Below are 15,801 nucleotides of genomic sequence, written 5' to 3'. Positions count from 1 at the left end.
CTTACAGGTTGTTGCAGGGATTAAATGAGGTAATCCACATCAAACACTAGAAACAACGTCAGGCACACAGTAAGCACTCAGAAAGCATTAGCTACCACTCCTCTCCTTCCACTAGTATATTCCTAACAAGAGCCCCAGGGTCTGGCACAAGTTGAATCAAGGAACAGACAGAGACTCATTCTTACTCCTAAAATTACTTAAACACTAGTGAAGGACACAGGTTTTAATCTGGGAATTTGACTTACCTTTAAATCTGCGTTGGCTGCAAATTTCTGTCCAATTAAAGCTGCATTTCCTCCTACGTAGTGCTATAAGACAGTTCAAGGTTATTAGACAGTATTTTAGCATAACTATGTTACCCAAGCTTAATAATGTTTTGATTTATTGAATTAATTTACAGTCCATTTTTTTCCAAAAAAAATTCATGGTGACTTTGTAAGTACACACAGATGAGGTTAATAAAAACATTAAGCCCATAGGTTAATAGACAATGAGTTATAAGGAAAGGTGGAAAAAACAAATTGCTACGCTTGGAAATTAGTATAATTGCCTTAACTGTAGATCAAATTTGGCCTTGAGCTTCCAGGCAACTGGAACAGATAAGGAAACAAAAGGAAATATGACAAGCATGGATAGAGCTTATCTTCAGCACTGCAACCCTTCTAAAATGAGTATATGACTATGACAGTCTCCTCCTGAAAATCAATCAATAAATACTACAGTGAACTAAAATCCAACTCAATTTTTTTTAATCAAAGCATAGTTGATATATAATATTATTTAAATTACAAGTGTACAATATAGTGGTTCACAATTTTTGGAAGTTATACCCCATTTATAGTTATTATAAAATATTTTCTAGGGCTTCCCTGGTGGCGCAGTGGTTGAGAATCTGCCTGCCAATGCAGGGGACACGGGTTCGAGCTCTGGTCTGGGAGGATCCCACATGCCGCGGAGCAGCTGGGCCCGTGAGCCACAATTTCTGAGCCTGCGCGTCTGGAGCCTGTGCTCCGCAACAAGAGAGGCCGCGATAGTGAGAGGCCCGCGCATTGCGATGAAGGGTGGCCCCCGCTTGCCACAACTAGAGAAAGCCCTTGCACAGAAACGAAGACCCAACACAGCATAAAAATAAATAAAATAAAATAAAATAAAATAAAGAGAAATAAGACATCCATCATTGGAAGCCTAGCAAATATACCCTATCCTAAGGATCCTGTTATAACGCTTAGCAACTTTGTGGCTTTCAATATCCCAACTTTAGAAAAAAAAAAAAAAAAAAAAAAATTTCTATATTCCCCATGTTGTACAATATATCCTTGCAGCTTATTTTATACCTAATAGTTTGTACCTATTAATCCCTTACCCCTTTACTGCCCCTTCCCCATTTCCCTCTCCCCACTGGTAACCACTAGTTTGTTGTCTTTATCTGTGAGTCTGTTTTTTTTGTTATATTCACTAGTTTGTTGTATTTTTTGATTCCACATATAAGTGATATCATACAGTATTTGTCTTTCTCTGTCTGACTTTATTTCATTTAGCATAATACCCTCCAAGTCCATTCATGTTTCTGCAAATAGCAAAACTGCATTCTTTTTTATGGCTGAGTGATATTCCATCTCTCTCACACTCACACACACACTATATCTTCATCTGTTCATCTACTGATGGACACTAAGGTTGCTTCCTTATCTTGGCCATTGTAAATAATGCTGCTATGAACATTGGGGTGCATGTGTCTTTCCGAATCAGTTTTAAAACCCAACTCTTAAGTGAGACACACACGCCTTTCTTTATCTGTTCCCTGCTTTCCTTTCTACTTGCATCTCCCGCCCTCCCTTCCGTACCATGCCTGCAGCTCTCCAAGTCTGCCTTCCTCCCTGTCTCTGTGCCTTTGGCACATGTTGCTTTCTTTGACTAGGATGCCTCCCCATTCTCATTCATTGGTAAGTCCCTGATCACTTTTCAAGTATCAGCTGCAGCATCACCTCTTCTGCAATGCCTTGTCTCCCTTTTCCCATGGCCACCTCCGCCTCCACAACCCCCCTTCCAGACAGGATTACAGATCCCTTGCTACTCGCCACTCCTATACTCAGAACAAACCTCCATTACAGCCCTTGTCCGCTTGGGCTAATGTCATCTGGGGACATGTCTAGCTCTTTCAGGGCAAGGACTGTCTTCTTCTACAATAAGTGCTCAGTAAACGTTTGTTGCTAGATTTTGAGAAAGGAAGAAACACACTGATGCATCAGGAAACATAAGAGCTTTCCTGGGAGTAAATTCTAAAGGTAACAGACTCTAATAGAGGACAATGTTTTCTCCTAAAACACCACACCTCTCAGCTGAGGACCTAGAGCAGGAGAGCAGATAATTCAAGGCTAGTATTCCATTGTGCCGAGGACGGATTCGTGTGTTTTGGAAACCTGACAAGTAGGAGATACAGCGGATGCTCTATTATGGAAGTTGAGAAACCTCATCCACAGCCTTGCCTGGGAGGAATGCTACCACCTCACCTTCCTAGCCCCCAGTCCCACGCAGAGGCACAGAATAAGTAACTCAACTCTGCGTGCTAGACATCACTTTCAGCCCAACCAAGGTTTGTGGTGACCGATCACTGGATTCAGGTGGGACAGTAATGGCTTACTATAGATAAATTTAAAACTTTCTGTGATATACAGGCTGAAATTTGGCCTTTTAACATGTTAACCTTAATTTTTTATTTACTATGGTGGCTAGAAGAATTTACTAAAAATCTTGGGTGAAACATTAAGATTCCATGAAGTGGATTTTAGAGTTTTCATATAATAGTTATCATTAACTGCTGTTTATCAGTCAATCTGCCTTATAGTTTAAGGGAGTTTGACAAGGCACCAAATGAAGTGTCACACTAGTGGAAGATAAATAACACATTTTAGGTTTTACAATGTTAAGAAATAATTTAGATGATGTAAAAGCTAGATAAAATTTCTGTAGAAAAAAATGTTTGCATTATGAAACAAAAGGCAGAAGAAACTAGAATAGAAAGCAAATTGGTGGTTTAAATACTACAATCTCAAAGACTTTTAAGCAGTAGACTTGCCATCTTTTTAGAACTATCAATATTCTTTCATAAAAGAATCTCGGGAGTTCCCTGGTGGTCTAGTGGTGAGGATTCGGTTGGGGAACACTGAGATCCCCCAAGCTGCACTGTGCAGACAGAAAGGGAAAAAAAAAAAAAAAGAGCAGACTCTCACTACCAAACTCAGCTGTCAAAATGATTGTAACTGAAGTTTTAATAGCTTGCTGTTTTCTTTAGAAACTCAGCTGGGTAATGCCCATGCCCATTTCTAATGTTCAAATGGGTGGCTTTAAAGGGAAAAAAAACTTTAAAATCTTAATAGTTATCAAAATAAGTGGTCATAAAGAATGGCCTATGAAAGGTACAAATCAAAAATGGCATTAAGAGCTCCCCCTGTGAGAAGTACACCCAGACTGGGGTGATGGGCCAAAGGAAGATTTTAGGTAAGAAATTTGGGCTTGAGATGCGGTGGGGTGGAGAGATGCTTAAACAAACAACCAACCAAAACTTGCCGGTAAGAGGTGTGAGGGCAGGTGTAGCAGCAGGTGTGCGAGCCTTGAGGAAGTGTCTGGACCATGCAGGCCCCAGGGCTTTGTTTATGATCACCAGGTGGGCTTGGGGAGCTCTAAGTTCTATCTCTGAGAGGCTCTACCCTGTAGAACAATGGCTCTCAGAACAAGGTGTTCAGAACCACAGCATCAACACAACTAGGAAACTAGCTGGAAGGGTAAATTCTTGGGTCCACCCCACAGACACTGAATCAGAACTCTGGAAGTGCGGCCCAGGAATCTGTGTTTCAATATCCCTCCAAGTGATTCTGATGCACACTCAGGTCGGAGAGCCACAGAACTAGGCCAGTGGTTCTCAACCAGGGTGATTTTGCATCCCTCCTCTCCCTGACCCTGGAAACATTTGACCATGTCAGGAGACATTTTTAACTGTCACAACTGGGGAAGAGGAGGAGTGAGACTGTCATCTACTGGGTGGAGGCCAGAGATGCTGCTGAACACCTTACAATGTGCAGGACAAACCCCACAAGGGAGAATTCTCTAACCCTAAACGTCAACAGTGCTGAGGATGAGAAAACTTGCTCTGGACCAGCAGAGCAGAGGTAAGGACCCAGCTCCCTCGTTCCCAGGCAAAGGCTAGAACTCTTTCTCTGTGGGTTTGGCCTTGTTTTGCTTAGGAAGGACTCAGCCATATTAAGATTACTGCAAGTTATCAGCCAAGCAACACCCAAACAAGTTTGGAGTAGATATCTTTCCTACCTTAAACCTGAATAACACGAAAAAAGAGCAATTTAATGGATAACCCAGAACCAAAATTTCAGTAAATATGCTTCATAAACGCTGGCTGAATTGAACTGACTAGAAACAGCAGAGTTAAAGGAAGGTCAGATACAGTTTTCAAAAAAGAGAAAAACATTGTAGAACTGGATTCCTAACAATTACCCTCTTAGGGCAAACTGGAGAAAAAAGTTGCTTGGTTGCTTTTAGAAACCACACAAACAAGGTGTCTTTCCCCACCCTAACTTAATTTACCACTGGCAAACAGACCTGGGCTCCTGGGAACTCTGATGCAATCTGGGCGATGTTATGGAAAGTTTCCTTATCACTGAAGAAGCGTTCAGCAGCTGCTCCCTTCCCCATGAAGTGAACGAAGGCTTCTTCTAGATCATTCCTCGAACGCAGCTCAGTGTGATCTTTCCCATTCCCAGGATTCAGGCCAAGTGCCTGCAAGAGCTTCACCCCTGACAGCACTACATCCACACATGCATTGACTCTGGAAGGAAGGAAGAAAGAGACAGTGTGAAAGAAACAGAAGCACTGGGGCAACTACTTTGCATTTAACAACAGGGAAATGTTTCAGAGGCCTGTATTCAAACAAAAAAACAGATGAAGTGGATTTGAAACCTGAATTGGAAAGTAAATAGCATATGGCAGAAGGAGGATTACTTTATCTGGATGTATGTCTTAGGATCAGAACACAGGACTCTTGGCAACAGTTTGGCAAACTTTTACACTAGTTACAAAGAGAGAAGACAGGTGCTCAGCATTTCAGAACAAAGTATCATGATAACACAAATTTAGCATTTTTGAGAAAATGGTGGCAGAACCAAACTGTCTGGATTCACCTTGGCTGTGTGATGTGGGCAAGTCACTTTTAATTTCTCTTTGTCTCAGTTTCCTCATCTATAAAATGGTGTAATATGAGTATTTAACTCATAGAGCTGTTGTGAAGATTAAGTTAATAAATGCTTAGGAACACTGCTTGCTGCAGAGTAAGCAAAATAAAAGTTTTGGTCAAAATCCACCTTCCCCCGAAAGATATATTAGGATGGTGGTAAAATACACTAAATACCTAAATGTCTAAATACTCCCAGTTGAAATTCTTAGAGCTGAGTGGTGCCTTAAAGACTGAAGTGCACCTGCAGCCTGTAACAAATCATCACTTGGCAGGTGTTCACTGGACCCACCCATGAACTTTAAAGGCTGATAAGAAGCCAGTGCGACATCACTTGGTTGGTGCTACAGAAATTATAAAGTACATATAAGGCTATCTGGCATGGCCCCTCCTATGTGTGCATGGAAAAGTTCTGGCTTACATTTTCAGTGTTTCTTTGCTAAAAGTCATCCCTTAAAAGAGAAGTTCCAGGGCTTCCCTGGTGGCGCAGTGGTTGAGAAACTGCCTGCTAATGCAGGGGACACGGCTTCGAGCCCTGGTCTGGGAGGATCCCACATGCCGCGGAGCAGCTGGGCCCGTGAGCCACAATTACTGAGCCTGCGCGTCTGGAGCCTGTGCTCCGCAGCAAGAGAGGCCACGATAGTGAGAGGCCCGCGCACCATGATGAAGAGTGGCCCCCACTTGCCGTAACTAGAGAACGCCCTCGCACAGAAACGAAGACCCAACACCACCAAAAATAAATAAATAAATAAATAAATAAATTTAAAATATTTAAAAAAAAAAAAAAAAAGAGAAGTTCCAAACACTTTGGGTAGCTAAATGAGGTCTTCCTGCCCCACCACAGGCACCTTTATTCCTGCCTCTGCCATCCCTGCCAGTGGGGCTGGATGACCAACTGAAACAGCTTCTGGTGACAAGGCTGTGCTTCCAGGTTAATTCCGAGTAGCTTTGAAACCAGAAGGTAAACTCATCACTAAAGAAGGCCCGATGGATTGGATTTTAGTGTATAATATATAACTACAGTGTTTCCCTTCCAGTCTCCTTTAAAAATCTGTTGATCAAATCATTAATGGTGGCCAACTCTAAGATGAGGAACGAGATGGTGGTAAGGGAGAGGAATTTTCTTTTTCATCAGATATATTTCTAATTTTTACAAGCATACATTACTCTTAGAACCTAATAACAATTTTTAAAAGGTTCTCACGTGGGCTAGATATTATTTACATCACTCAAGGAAGGTTTACAAGGGCAAGGAAGAAACACATCCGTCCTCACGACGCAAAACTGATTGCATACTCATCATAAAGATTCTTTTATTAATTCTTCCCCTATGAATCCCATGTTTTTGAAAAGGTTTTTGCCTACCGCACAGCATTTAAATACTCAAATGTTTTTATTCCTTTAAAGTCAAACACACATATAATTACTCTGTTCAACTGGAAAAGCATAATCTAAAAGTGAGTATACTTTTCAGCACATAAAACACATTGACATGCATGTGGCAGGTTCTTAATGATACATTTAAAACATAATCCTTTCACTGCCTCACATAATAATGAACCAACACACCTTGTAAACTGGTCTCAACCCCACCTCACACGAAGTGTCCTTTATTTCTACTGGATGCAATGTTAGATGTCTGAAGGGTAGAATCTTAACAGGAATATAGGCATCCCTGGCTCTCAGACTCCAATAGGCTCCCAACGTTCAGACAGTGAGAGTTTGGATAGCGTGAGACACCCATTCCCACCAAGCAGTCCTACCTAGAAAATGTATCCAAATGGATTTGGGTCCTGAGTCTGGACAGCAAAAGTTCAGATACTGAGGGATATGCCCATATTTGGAAATAACGACTTCAAAATCAACTTCAATAAACACATCACCTCCGTACCTAGTTGTGCTGAGACTTTAAATAGAGTTTGAGTCTTTAAAGGTGAGAATGGAGGAAGCTGCACTTACAGGAAAACAAAACTGAAAGGAACAATGTTCAGCACGTTTTGCAGCACAACACAAAACCCAACTGAACAAATTTTGAGTTAAAACAATGTAACTATCATAGGAACATTTTCTATCCCCCACCTAATCATGTCATGAATACTAAAGGAAAGAATCTTAGAGAGGAAAAAATTTACTTGGTAGCTTTTTAAAGTAAAAAAATCACTGAACACTACTATGTGCCAGATAGTAAACAGAGTACGTTTAGGTGTGCTTTCTAGTTATATTTTATAATACTTCAACCAGAACAAGAATCTTTCTCTGCACTTCAACAGCATACTAAAATGTAAACAAGCACGTTACCTAAGGTGCTTTCTTATCGGGGAAAATTAAAGGGCGGGGGGGGGGGGGGCGGTAAAAAAACCAGAAGACAAAATTATGCTCATTTGACACTTAGGCAGAATTTCACAGCTCAATAAGAAATGTATAAAAGATTACAATGTGAGTTTTGAGAAAACACACAGATGAAACAACTGGAAGATAAAGTGAGGCAACAGATGCTGAATGCCTGAACAAGTGGCTGTGCTAGCAGAGAGGATGCTGGGAGCCAGGGCTGCCAGGCATAGTATCAGAGACTTGGGGGTGGGGTGGGAATGAGGGACAGTTTCTTCTGGATCATAAATTCCTTAAAGACAAGGATGGTGGTCCTTACCACCTCTCTTCTGTTATACTGTCTGTAAATCGTTTCCTAAGGTTCTTTCTAGCTTTCACACTCTACCTGAGATATTATGAGAGTTAATCATAATCGCTGTAAGATACAGAACCGTAGAGAAGAGAAATTCAAGACGCAGGAACAGTGGTCCTTGGGCCACACCCTGGATGGTGCTCTGGACAGAGAAAGAAGGCAGGCATTTTCAGACAGACCACGCCAATCCGCAAAACGTTCTAAGATAGGGAAGTAGTCATCACTGCTTGCAGCTGAGAAAAGTGAGGCTGGGGGTCAACTAACATTCCAAAGGCCATGACTGGAGAAGCCTAAATTCAAACCCAGATTTATCTGATACTGAAACCCACAGGGAGCGTACACAAGCAAAGATGTAGGTAGACAAAGGGATTAACCTTGTGTCTGGACACAACAGGAATGCTGATCCAGTTAGGAGAGTTTCAACAGGGGAGAAGAGCTAGACAGGTTTCAAAGGTCAGGGTGAAGCCAGGAAAGGGAGAGTGAATGCTAGGATGAGGGGTTCATCATTCACCCAATGAACCTTAGGACCAGGGCCCGATTCTGAAGCAGGGGAGGGAGCACATGCTTTATAAAGATGTGGCAGTGGGCTCGCCATTGACCATCTTCTTGAAACCTCTCCTATCATTTATTTCCCTGGTCCCTTCCCACCTGCCCCTTACATGGATGGCAGGGCCTCCCCGAATCCCACCCTTGCCATTTACCTTCCCTTCTTTCTCTTCCTGGGTGATGTGGTCCAGTCTCTGGCCCCAGCCTAAGTGCTGGAGTCTCCAAGGTCTGCAACCCTGCTCCTCAACTACAGCCTCTGGCTGTCAGCAGCTGAGGGCCCAGGTTCCTCTAAAATTCCACAGGAATGTACATTTCCCCTCCTCTGAAATCAAAATGGTTACCTTCCACCACAAACTTGTTCCTTTTTCTTAATCTCTTCGTGGCAACAACGTGGCACGAATGTGGAGCCAGGAATGGGTTTAGGCTGCACCTCGGGCATTTGACAGTTGTGTGATCCTGGGCAAATCAGTATTTCCAAGCCCCAGTTTACTCCCTGTGAAAGCTGGATGACAATCTCTGTATCTGCCTGCATAAGGTTGTTGTAAGATCCCCAGTATTAAGATCCTGTCATTTTTGATGTCTCTATTTACTGTACAACACCCAAACTCTTCTCAAATCTCACCTGTTGAAAACCATTGCCAAACAAGAAAAAGCTCTATGGACTCTTAACTAGCGTCAGAGTCTCAAGACTTTCCTTTCTATGAGTCATATCAAATTGTGTGTCTTGACTGAGTATGTGAAAGAGAGTGAATATGTGTGTGTGTGTGTTTGTGTGTGTGTGTATTCTCCTGAAAGATCAAACTACAACACACACACACCTGCCAAATGAGATTCTGGTACCAGTACTGCACCCACCTACTCCTTGTACATTCCCATCTTTAGGCTGAAAATCTGGGTAATGAGAAATGCTGGTAACAATGGATGTCTGTTACCCACAAAAATAGCGTGAAGCAGTCAAATAGGTTACAACCACAGCTCAAATTCACATTCCACTGGTTAGTCTCTGCAAAGAACTTAGCATCATTTACCTGCTTATAAGCCTTTATGGCTTTCCCATCACCTACCCTGATACAAAAGGCTCCTTTCAGCATCATCGCTTGACATCCTTCTACCATAAGGTCCTTGCCCTAAATACAGGGCCAACTTGCTGTTCACAAACAAGCCAAATACCTTTTCACATTTGGTCCTCTCTGCCTAGGTGGGCTTATTCTCCCATCTTTTTGTGGAGAAATTCCATTTTTTCTCCAGGGCCTGGCCCTTGCAAGTCACTGTAGCAGAATACGTTTTCCAAGATGGCCACAAGATGTCCCATCCAACATGTTCTTTTTACAATGTGACGCTCACATTCCCCCCATCCAGGTGTGTTCTATGTCCCCTCCCCTTAAAACCATTTGGACCTGAGACTATGATAGAAGCAACACTATGTGCTTCTAAGATTAGGTCACAAAAGGCATTAATGCTTCTGCCTGGTCCTCTTGGGGAACCCCCTCCCCTAACCCAGTCACCCTGCTGTGAAAAAGCTAAACAGCTAAACAGAGAAACCACCTGTAGGTGTTCAGGTGAAACCACAGCTGAGGCTGTAGCCGACAACAACAATCAACCCTTGAGATGATCCCAGTCTCAGCCATCATCTGCCTGAAACTGCACAAAACCCCAAATGAGAATTGCCTAGCCGAACCCAATCAAACCTCAGAATCATGAGAATAAAATGACCATTGTTTTAAGCTACTAAGTTTTGGGGTGATTTGTGATGTAGCAATAGTAAATGGATTGTCACCTTCTCAGATGGAGCTTTTCCTGAAACCCCATCCTGGGAAGAATCAGTAATTCTTCTTTGGGACACAAGGCTACCTTGTTTCCACCACTAGTTCAGCAAAGTACTTTTCGTAATCATTACAAACAGCATTGTGTCACCTCACCGCCCCCCGCCCCCCATTCATATTGAAGCCCTAACCACAGATCGGACTGTATTTGGAGGTAGGAACTATTTAAGGAGGTAACTGAGGTTAAATGAGGCCATTATCCAACAGGACTAGTGTCTGTTTAAAAAGAGGAAGAGATACCAGAAGTGCTCATGAATGGAGCAAAGGTCTAATGAGTACACAGCGAGAAGGCAGCCATCTGCAAATCCTTAAGAGAGGACTCGCTCTTGGGCTATCAGCCTCCAGCACTGTGAGAAAATAAATGTCTGTTGTTTAAGCTACCCAGTCTGTGGTATCCTGTTACGGTAGCCCGAGCAGACTAACACAATAACGAATATATTTGTTTCCAACAAACGAGGCTGGGACCTTGCCTCATTCATCCCTGTATCCTCAGAACCTAGCACAGACCTGACACATACCATGCAGCTGACAAATATTTGTTGAATGAATGCTCACAAAACCAGGGAGGACAATTAAGAAGCTGAAAAGGATGCAGGTGAAAGGCCCTGAACTTGAAAGAAGAGGTAAAAGGGGATACATCTGAAGAAACGATAAATATGCTGATATAAAAAAATAGTAGCTAACGTTAGGTGTCTGCTCGTTAAAGCAGACACTATGCTAAATAACATGGATTATTTAATTGAATCTTCAGGATAACTCTGCTTTACCTTAACCTTTCTGGTCCCAATACTCACAGGAACTAGTAGAGCAGTAGAAGGCCTGTTTTTGTGGTGAGGGCAAGATATTAAAGTCGAACTGAGACAAGAACTAAAATTCGTGTAAAGGGAATAATTACTTACACGCGGGAGGGGAATACAAAGAAAGGAGGCTCTGTGATTTGGGAGAACCCTAAATATGCAGTGTCACTGAAATCAGGGGAAGAAAAGAGTTTCAAGGAGAAGGGTGTGCTTAACGCGTGGAAGGCTGCAAACAGTCGACAGAGAAGGTTAAAAGAAGCAGTTGAATGTGAAAATCAACATGGTTCCGGTGAGCTTTGAGAGAGAAGTTTCAGTAGAATGGTGGTCTCCAGACTACGGCATTTAAGGAAGCAGAAACAAGGCGTGAAGAAATAAACTCGGTAGCTAATGGCAGCGACCACACCTTCAAGTAGTTCAGAAGCAAGAGGGTGCCGCCAAAGTGCTAAGACCAACCATTGCTGACTACCAAAGAGCAGCTGCCAGAGAAGGAGGGCTTGGAATGGAGGAGGCTCGAATTATAAGGAGTCAGGCTGAGCGGGATTTGCAAGAGGCTATTCGGCTGGTTCTATGGACATGAGAGAAGGGGGCTGGTCCTACCGAGACGAGAAGGGCGCAGGGGCCAGCCGACAGGAAAAAGCAGTCTGGTGAGTCCCTGCAGCAGTGACGAACGGGGCTCGTCCCAGACGTCCGACGCTTCTCGCCAAGGAGGCAGCGTGGACACCAGTGCCGAAGGGCCTCCCGGGGACCTCTGGGAACCCGTTTCCGCGCCGGCTCTACCTCCCAGCTCCCAAGGCGGCCCTCGGAGGCCCGGAGCGCCCGCACCTCCTGGAGAGGTCCAGAGAGGCAGGCTCCGCAGGCACTCACCCCACAGCCACGCGGCGCCAACGCCGGGCAGGCCGCACGATGAGCGCGTCCCAGGCAGCAGACAACCGGCCTTCAGGGGAGCCGGGTCCTGGGGGTGCGGGCGCGGGCGCAGGCCCCAGCTGCAGCGAGCTCCACAGCGTGCGCAGCGCCGACCCCGGCAGCTGCGGCTCCAGCAGGAAGACGCAGCCCACCGCTAGCGCCAGGAAGCCGGCGTACGCGGAGCCGCGCCACAGCGCCATACACACAGAGGTGTGCGAGCCGCTGAGCACAGCTCCTTTCGCGGTCCGCGCCTCTTCCGGGCTTAGCTCGTGCCGACGTCAACACGCGCGTCACGTCACGCCGGCGCGCCGCGGTCCCCGGGAGGGGCGGGGCGATGGACGTGGGAGAGGGGCGGAGAGCCCTCTTGCTTTGTCCAAGTCCTGGCTCTTGGGGGCGCTCGCGGTTCGGAGGCCCTGAGGGAGGTTGGACAAAGGCCGTAGGGCCTGTCCAGGCGCTGTACCCCTTCCGGGAACTCCATCCGTACCCCGAAATAGAGCGGCACGGATACGTTTGTTTTCCCAGTAGGATGAACCGGACGGATTTTGAAGAAGCGGGCAAACCTCATGTCAATCTTTGATCCAGTCGGTGTCCCCATTTGAGCTGGGCCTGCAGTTCCTCAGAGGGGCACAAATCACACTCCCCCTGTTTTAATCTGTCCCTCTGCCCGTCTGTCCATCCTCCACTGTTTTTTTTTTTTTTTAAAGTAGAGGGAAGGATTTTTAATTAATTAATTAATTAATTTTTGGCCGTGTTGGGTCTTCGTTTCGTGCGAGGGCTTTCTCTAGTTGCGGCAAGCAGGGGCCACTCTTCATCGCGGTGCGCGGGCCTTTCACTATCGCGGCCTCTCTTGTTGCGGGGCACAGGCTCCAGACGCGCAGGCTCAGTAGTTGTGGCTCACGGGCCTAGTTGCTCCGCGGCATGTGGGATCTTCCCAGACCGGGGCTCGAACCCGTGTCTCCTGCATTGGCAGGCAGATTCTCAACCACTGCGCCACCAGGGAAGCCCCCCATCCTCCACTGTTAACTAAGCTCATCCTCTTTCACGCCCGGGGCTAGGCGCTCCCCCGAGGAATCAGATGGCAGCAGCGCGGCTGTGAGCCCTTGGGGCACCCGTGGCAAGAGGAATTCTATCCCTTTGGAGCGTGGCCGAGACCCGCAGCTGCTCGGGGCATTTGCCGAGACTGGGAGAGCCCGCAGTGATCGTCCTTGCTGGATGATCAGATTCAAACCTTAAAATAACCCTTTTGGGGGCGCTGTTCCCTTTAACAATCTCAGAAAATGCACAAATGCACACATTCTTGTGTACCACATAGGGAGGTTTTGGACCTGGGTTAAGAAACCCTCGTTTCAACTCTTCTCCCTTGGTAATATGACTTAAACCCAGCAGGTCCTGTCTTCATTGTGACTCTTCTGTGTGTGAGCCTAGGTTGAGAGCCAGTGAAGCTAGACTTGCTGCCCACTCATTCTCAGCAGCCATCATGCCGGGTCTGGTCTTGTTCCTGGCCAGTTTCCATTTTTCCAGATCTGCAGGCTCCTGACTTTGGCTCTGTGTCTGATTTTCCACACTGCCCCTGACCTTTGGACTTGGCAGTGGATCTTATTTCTCTAGCTTTGATCTTGGGCATTAGGCTTCATTTCCCCCAGCCCCATATCACCAGCACTTCCCTATCCTGGTCATCTATCCTCTCCGGCTCACCCCACCCAGCCCACCCGACCATAGCATCGCTTTCAAAGGAGATGTTCACACAGGAAGAGATTTGGGCTACCACAGAAAAGAAAGAAAGCCAAGGAGCCAGTGAGATCTGTGTGAAGCTGTCTTCACTAGAGTTGCCTATCCCTTCTCTCTCCTCAGGGAGACGTGTCATTTAGTTCCCAGAGAAACTGCTCCCCCAGATGACCCCCAGTGAGCAGGTTTTCCTACCACCCCAGAAGTGACTGAAGCAGTACTTATCTCAAAAGCAGTGAATTCACTGGCTGGCCAGAGACCATTTCTCTCTACTGAGAATTTGAACCAAGAGTCTGTAGCTAGTTGGTTTTGGTTGTGGACCTGCAAGATCACACAAGGTTGAAGGTCAGATAGGGCCAATTAAATATATTTCCAAGGTGAAGATTTGGGGGAGCAGAGGAAGCTGAATTGTGGGAAGACCATGGAGCAGACAGGCTTAGAGGAGCAGGGAAGTGCTCCACGCCAAGTGATGTGGAGAGAAAGCCACTTGGGGCCTTCCCTTCTGGCTCCCAGGACACCTGCTGAACTGCCAGCACTTTGTACTGAATTCTGCTGCTTCATTCTAGCCTTGCCAGAACTTTTCCCCCCTCCAGTTTTATTGAGATATAATTGACATATAACATTGTATAAGTTTAAGGTGTACAACATAATGATTTTCTATACATATACATTTTGTGCAATAAAATGGGGATTACCACAATAAATTTAGTGAACATTCATCACCTATATAGTTACTATTTTTTTTCTTGTGATGAGGACTTTTAAGATCTACTCTATTAGCAACTATCAAATATACTAGAATTTGGGGTTTACCCACGGAGGCAAAACAGAGGCAGGCTGGAACCTGGGACCTGGGACCCTTTACTGCAGTGCTTGCACCTGGACAAGCATCTCCTCCTCTCCTCCTGGAGCAAGAGTACAAAGAAACTATGAGGCACTAAAAATAACTGCAGGCATGGGCAGTCACAGAGAATTATGAACAAGATACAAAAAGGCCAAAACCCAACTGCCGCTTCTTTGTTTCTTTGAATCTATTTTTAAAATTTATTTTTATTGAAGCATAGTTGAATTACAATGTTGTGTTAATTACTGCTGTACAGCAAAGTGACTCATTTATACATATATATACATTCTTTTTCATATTCTTTTCCATTATGGCTTATCTCAGGATATTGAATATAGTTCCCTGTGCTATACAGTAGGATCTTGCTGTTTATCCATTCTGTATATACCAGTTTGCATCTGCTAATCCCAAACTCCCACTCCAACCCTCTCCCACCCTCCTGCTCCCTTGCCAACCACCACTTCTGGGGTGCTGGAAGCAAAAGCAGAGTACTGCGCATGCCCCCTGCACACAGCACCAGCAAGGGGGTGGGCACACCACCTAAGCCACCCCTCCAGCCCGACCCACCGATCCACCCCTACCCTCACTCCACTTAAGGGACCAGCTTGCCCCCCTGCCCCCCAACCTCGGGGAGCCAGAAAGAGCACCTGTTACTTGTTTTCACTCCCTTGTGCTGCATCATGTGTCCCAATAAAGCCTTGCCTGAATTTCTCATCTGGCCTCTTATTAATTTCTATCGATTAAAGAGTCCAAGAACCCAGGTTGGTAACAAACAACAGCAGCTTGAACAAAATGGAAGTTCATTTCTCATGTAAAAGTCTAAATAGGCTGCTGGTACTCTGTGGGCGACAGCAGCAAGCGTGCCCCATCTGGTCATTATGGGGGTACTCTGGGGCTCCTGTTTGTTGTTCACTCAGCATCTGTTTGCATTGTGGGTGGTGGTGAGGCTGGATAACGGGCCCAGCACCAACTTCAATTTCAACAGACAATTAAAGGTAGGAGCTGCGGGAATTGAAGAACATGAGTGACAGTTGCCAGTCATGCTGGAGCCTGATGTGGCTTCTGGTCTCATACACAATCATAGGGGCCTTGATTCCTTCTACTCCTCACTAGAGGCTCAGGGGCTGGCATTCAGCTCTCTTGGTAGTATGGTCCCTCTTGAAAGATTTCCTTAGTGAACAATAGTCATTTCAGATTCTGATCATCTATCTATTTAATGAGTTTGGAATGCTCCGCAAGCCAAT

The 15,801-nt window shown here is 45.2% G+C and overlaps 1 protein-coding gene across 3 annotated transcripts in view; it reads right to left on the bottom strand.

Moving 5' to 3' along the window:
- The window catches only part of ADPGK (ADP dependent glucokinase), a 28,704-nt gene extending 16,452 nt beyond the window's left edge, over positions 1 to 12,252 (bottom strand). For 2 of the 3 annotated variants that reach the window (XM_059912803.1, XM_059912804.1), the window contains exons 1-3: positions 11,950 to 12,252; positions 4,612 to 4,837; positions 246 to 308 (exon numbers count right to left, since the gene is read on the bottom strand). In XM_059912803.1, coding sequence (XP_059768786.1) covers positions 246 to 308; positions 4,612 to 4,837; positions 11,950 to 12,188 — 528 coding nt within the window. In that variant the 5' untranslated portion in view covers positions 12,189 to 12,252. The remainder of the gene's footprint in view (positions 1 to 245; positions 309 to 4,611; positions 4,838 to 11,949) is intronic. The other variant, XM_059912805.1, reaches the window with a different exon arrangement.
- Between the last annotated feature and the right edge of the window lie 3,549 nt (positions 12,253 to 15,801).

The sequence above is a fragment of the Balaenoptera ricei genome, chromosome 2 (genome assembly GCF_028023285.1).
Source record: "Balaenoptera ricei isolate mBalRic1 chromosome 2, mBalRic1.hap2, whole genome shotgun sequence".
Lineage (NCBI taxonomy): Eukaryota > Metazoa > Chordata > Mammalia > Artiodactyla > Balaenopteridae > Balaenoptera > Balaenoptera ricei.
This window is presented reverse-complemented; position numbering and strand designations above follow the sequence as displayed.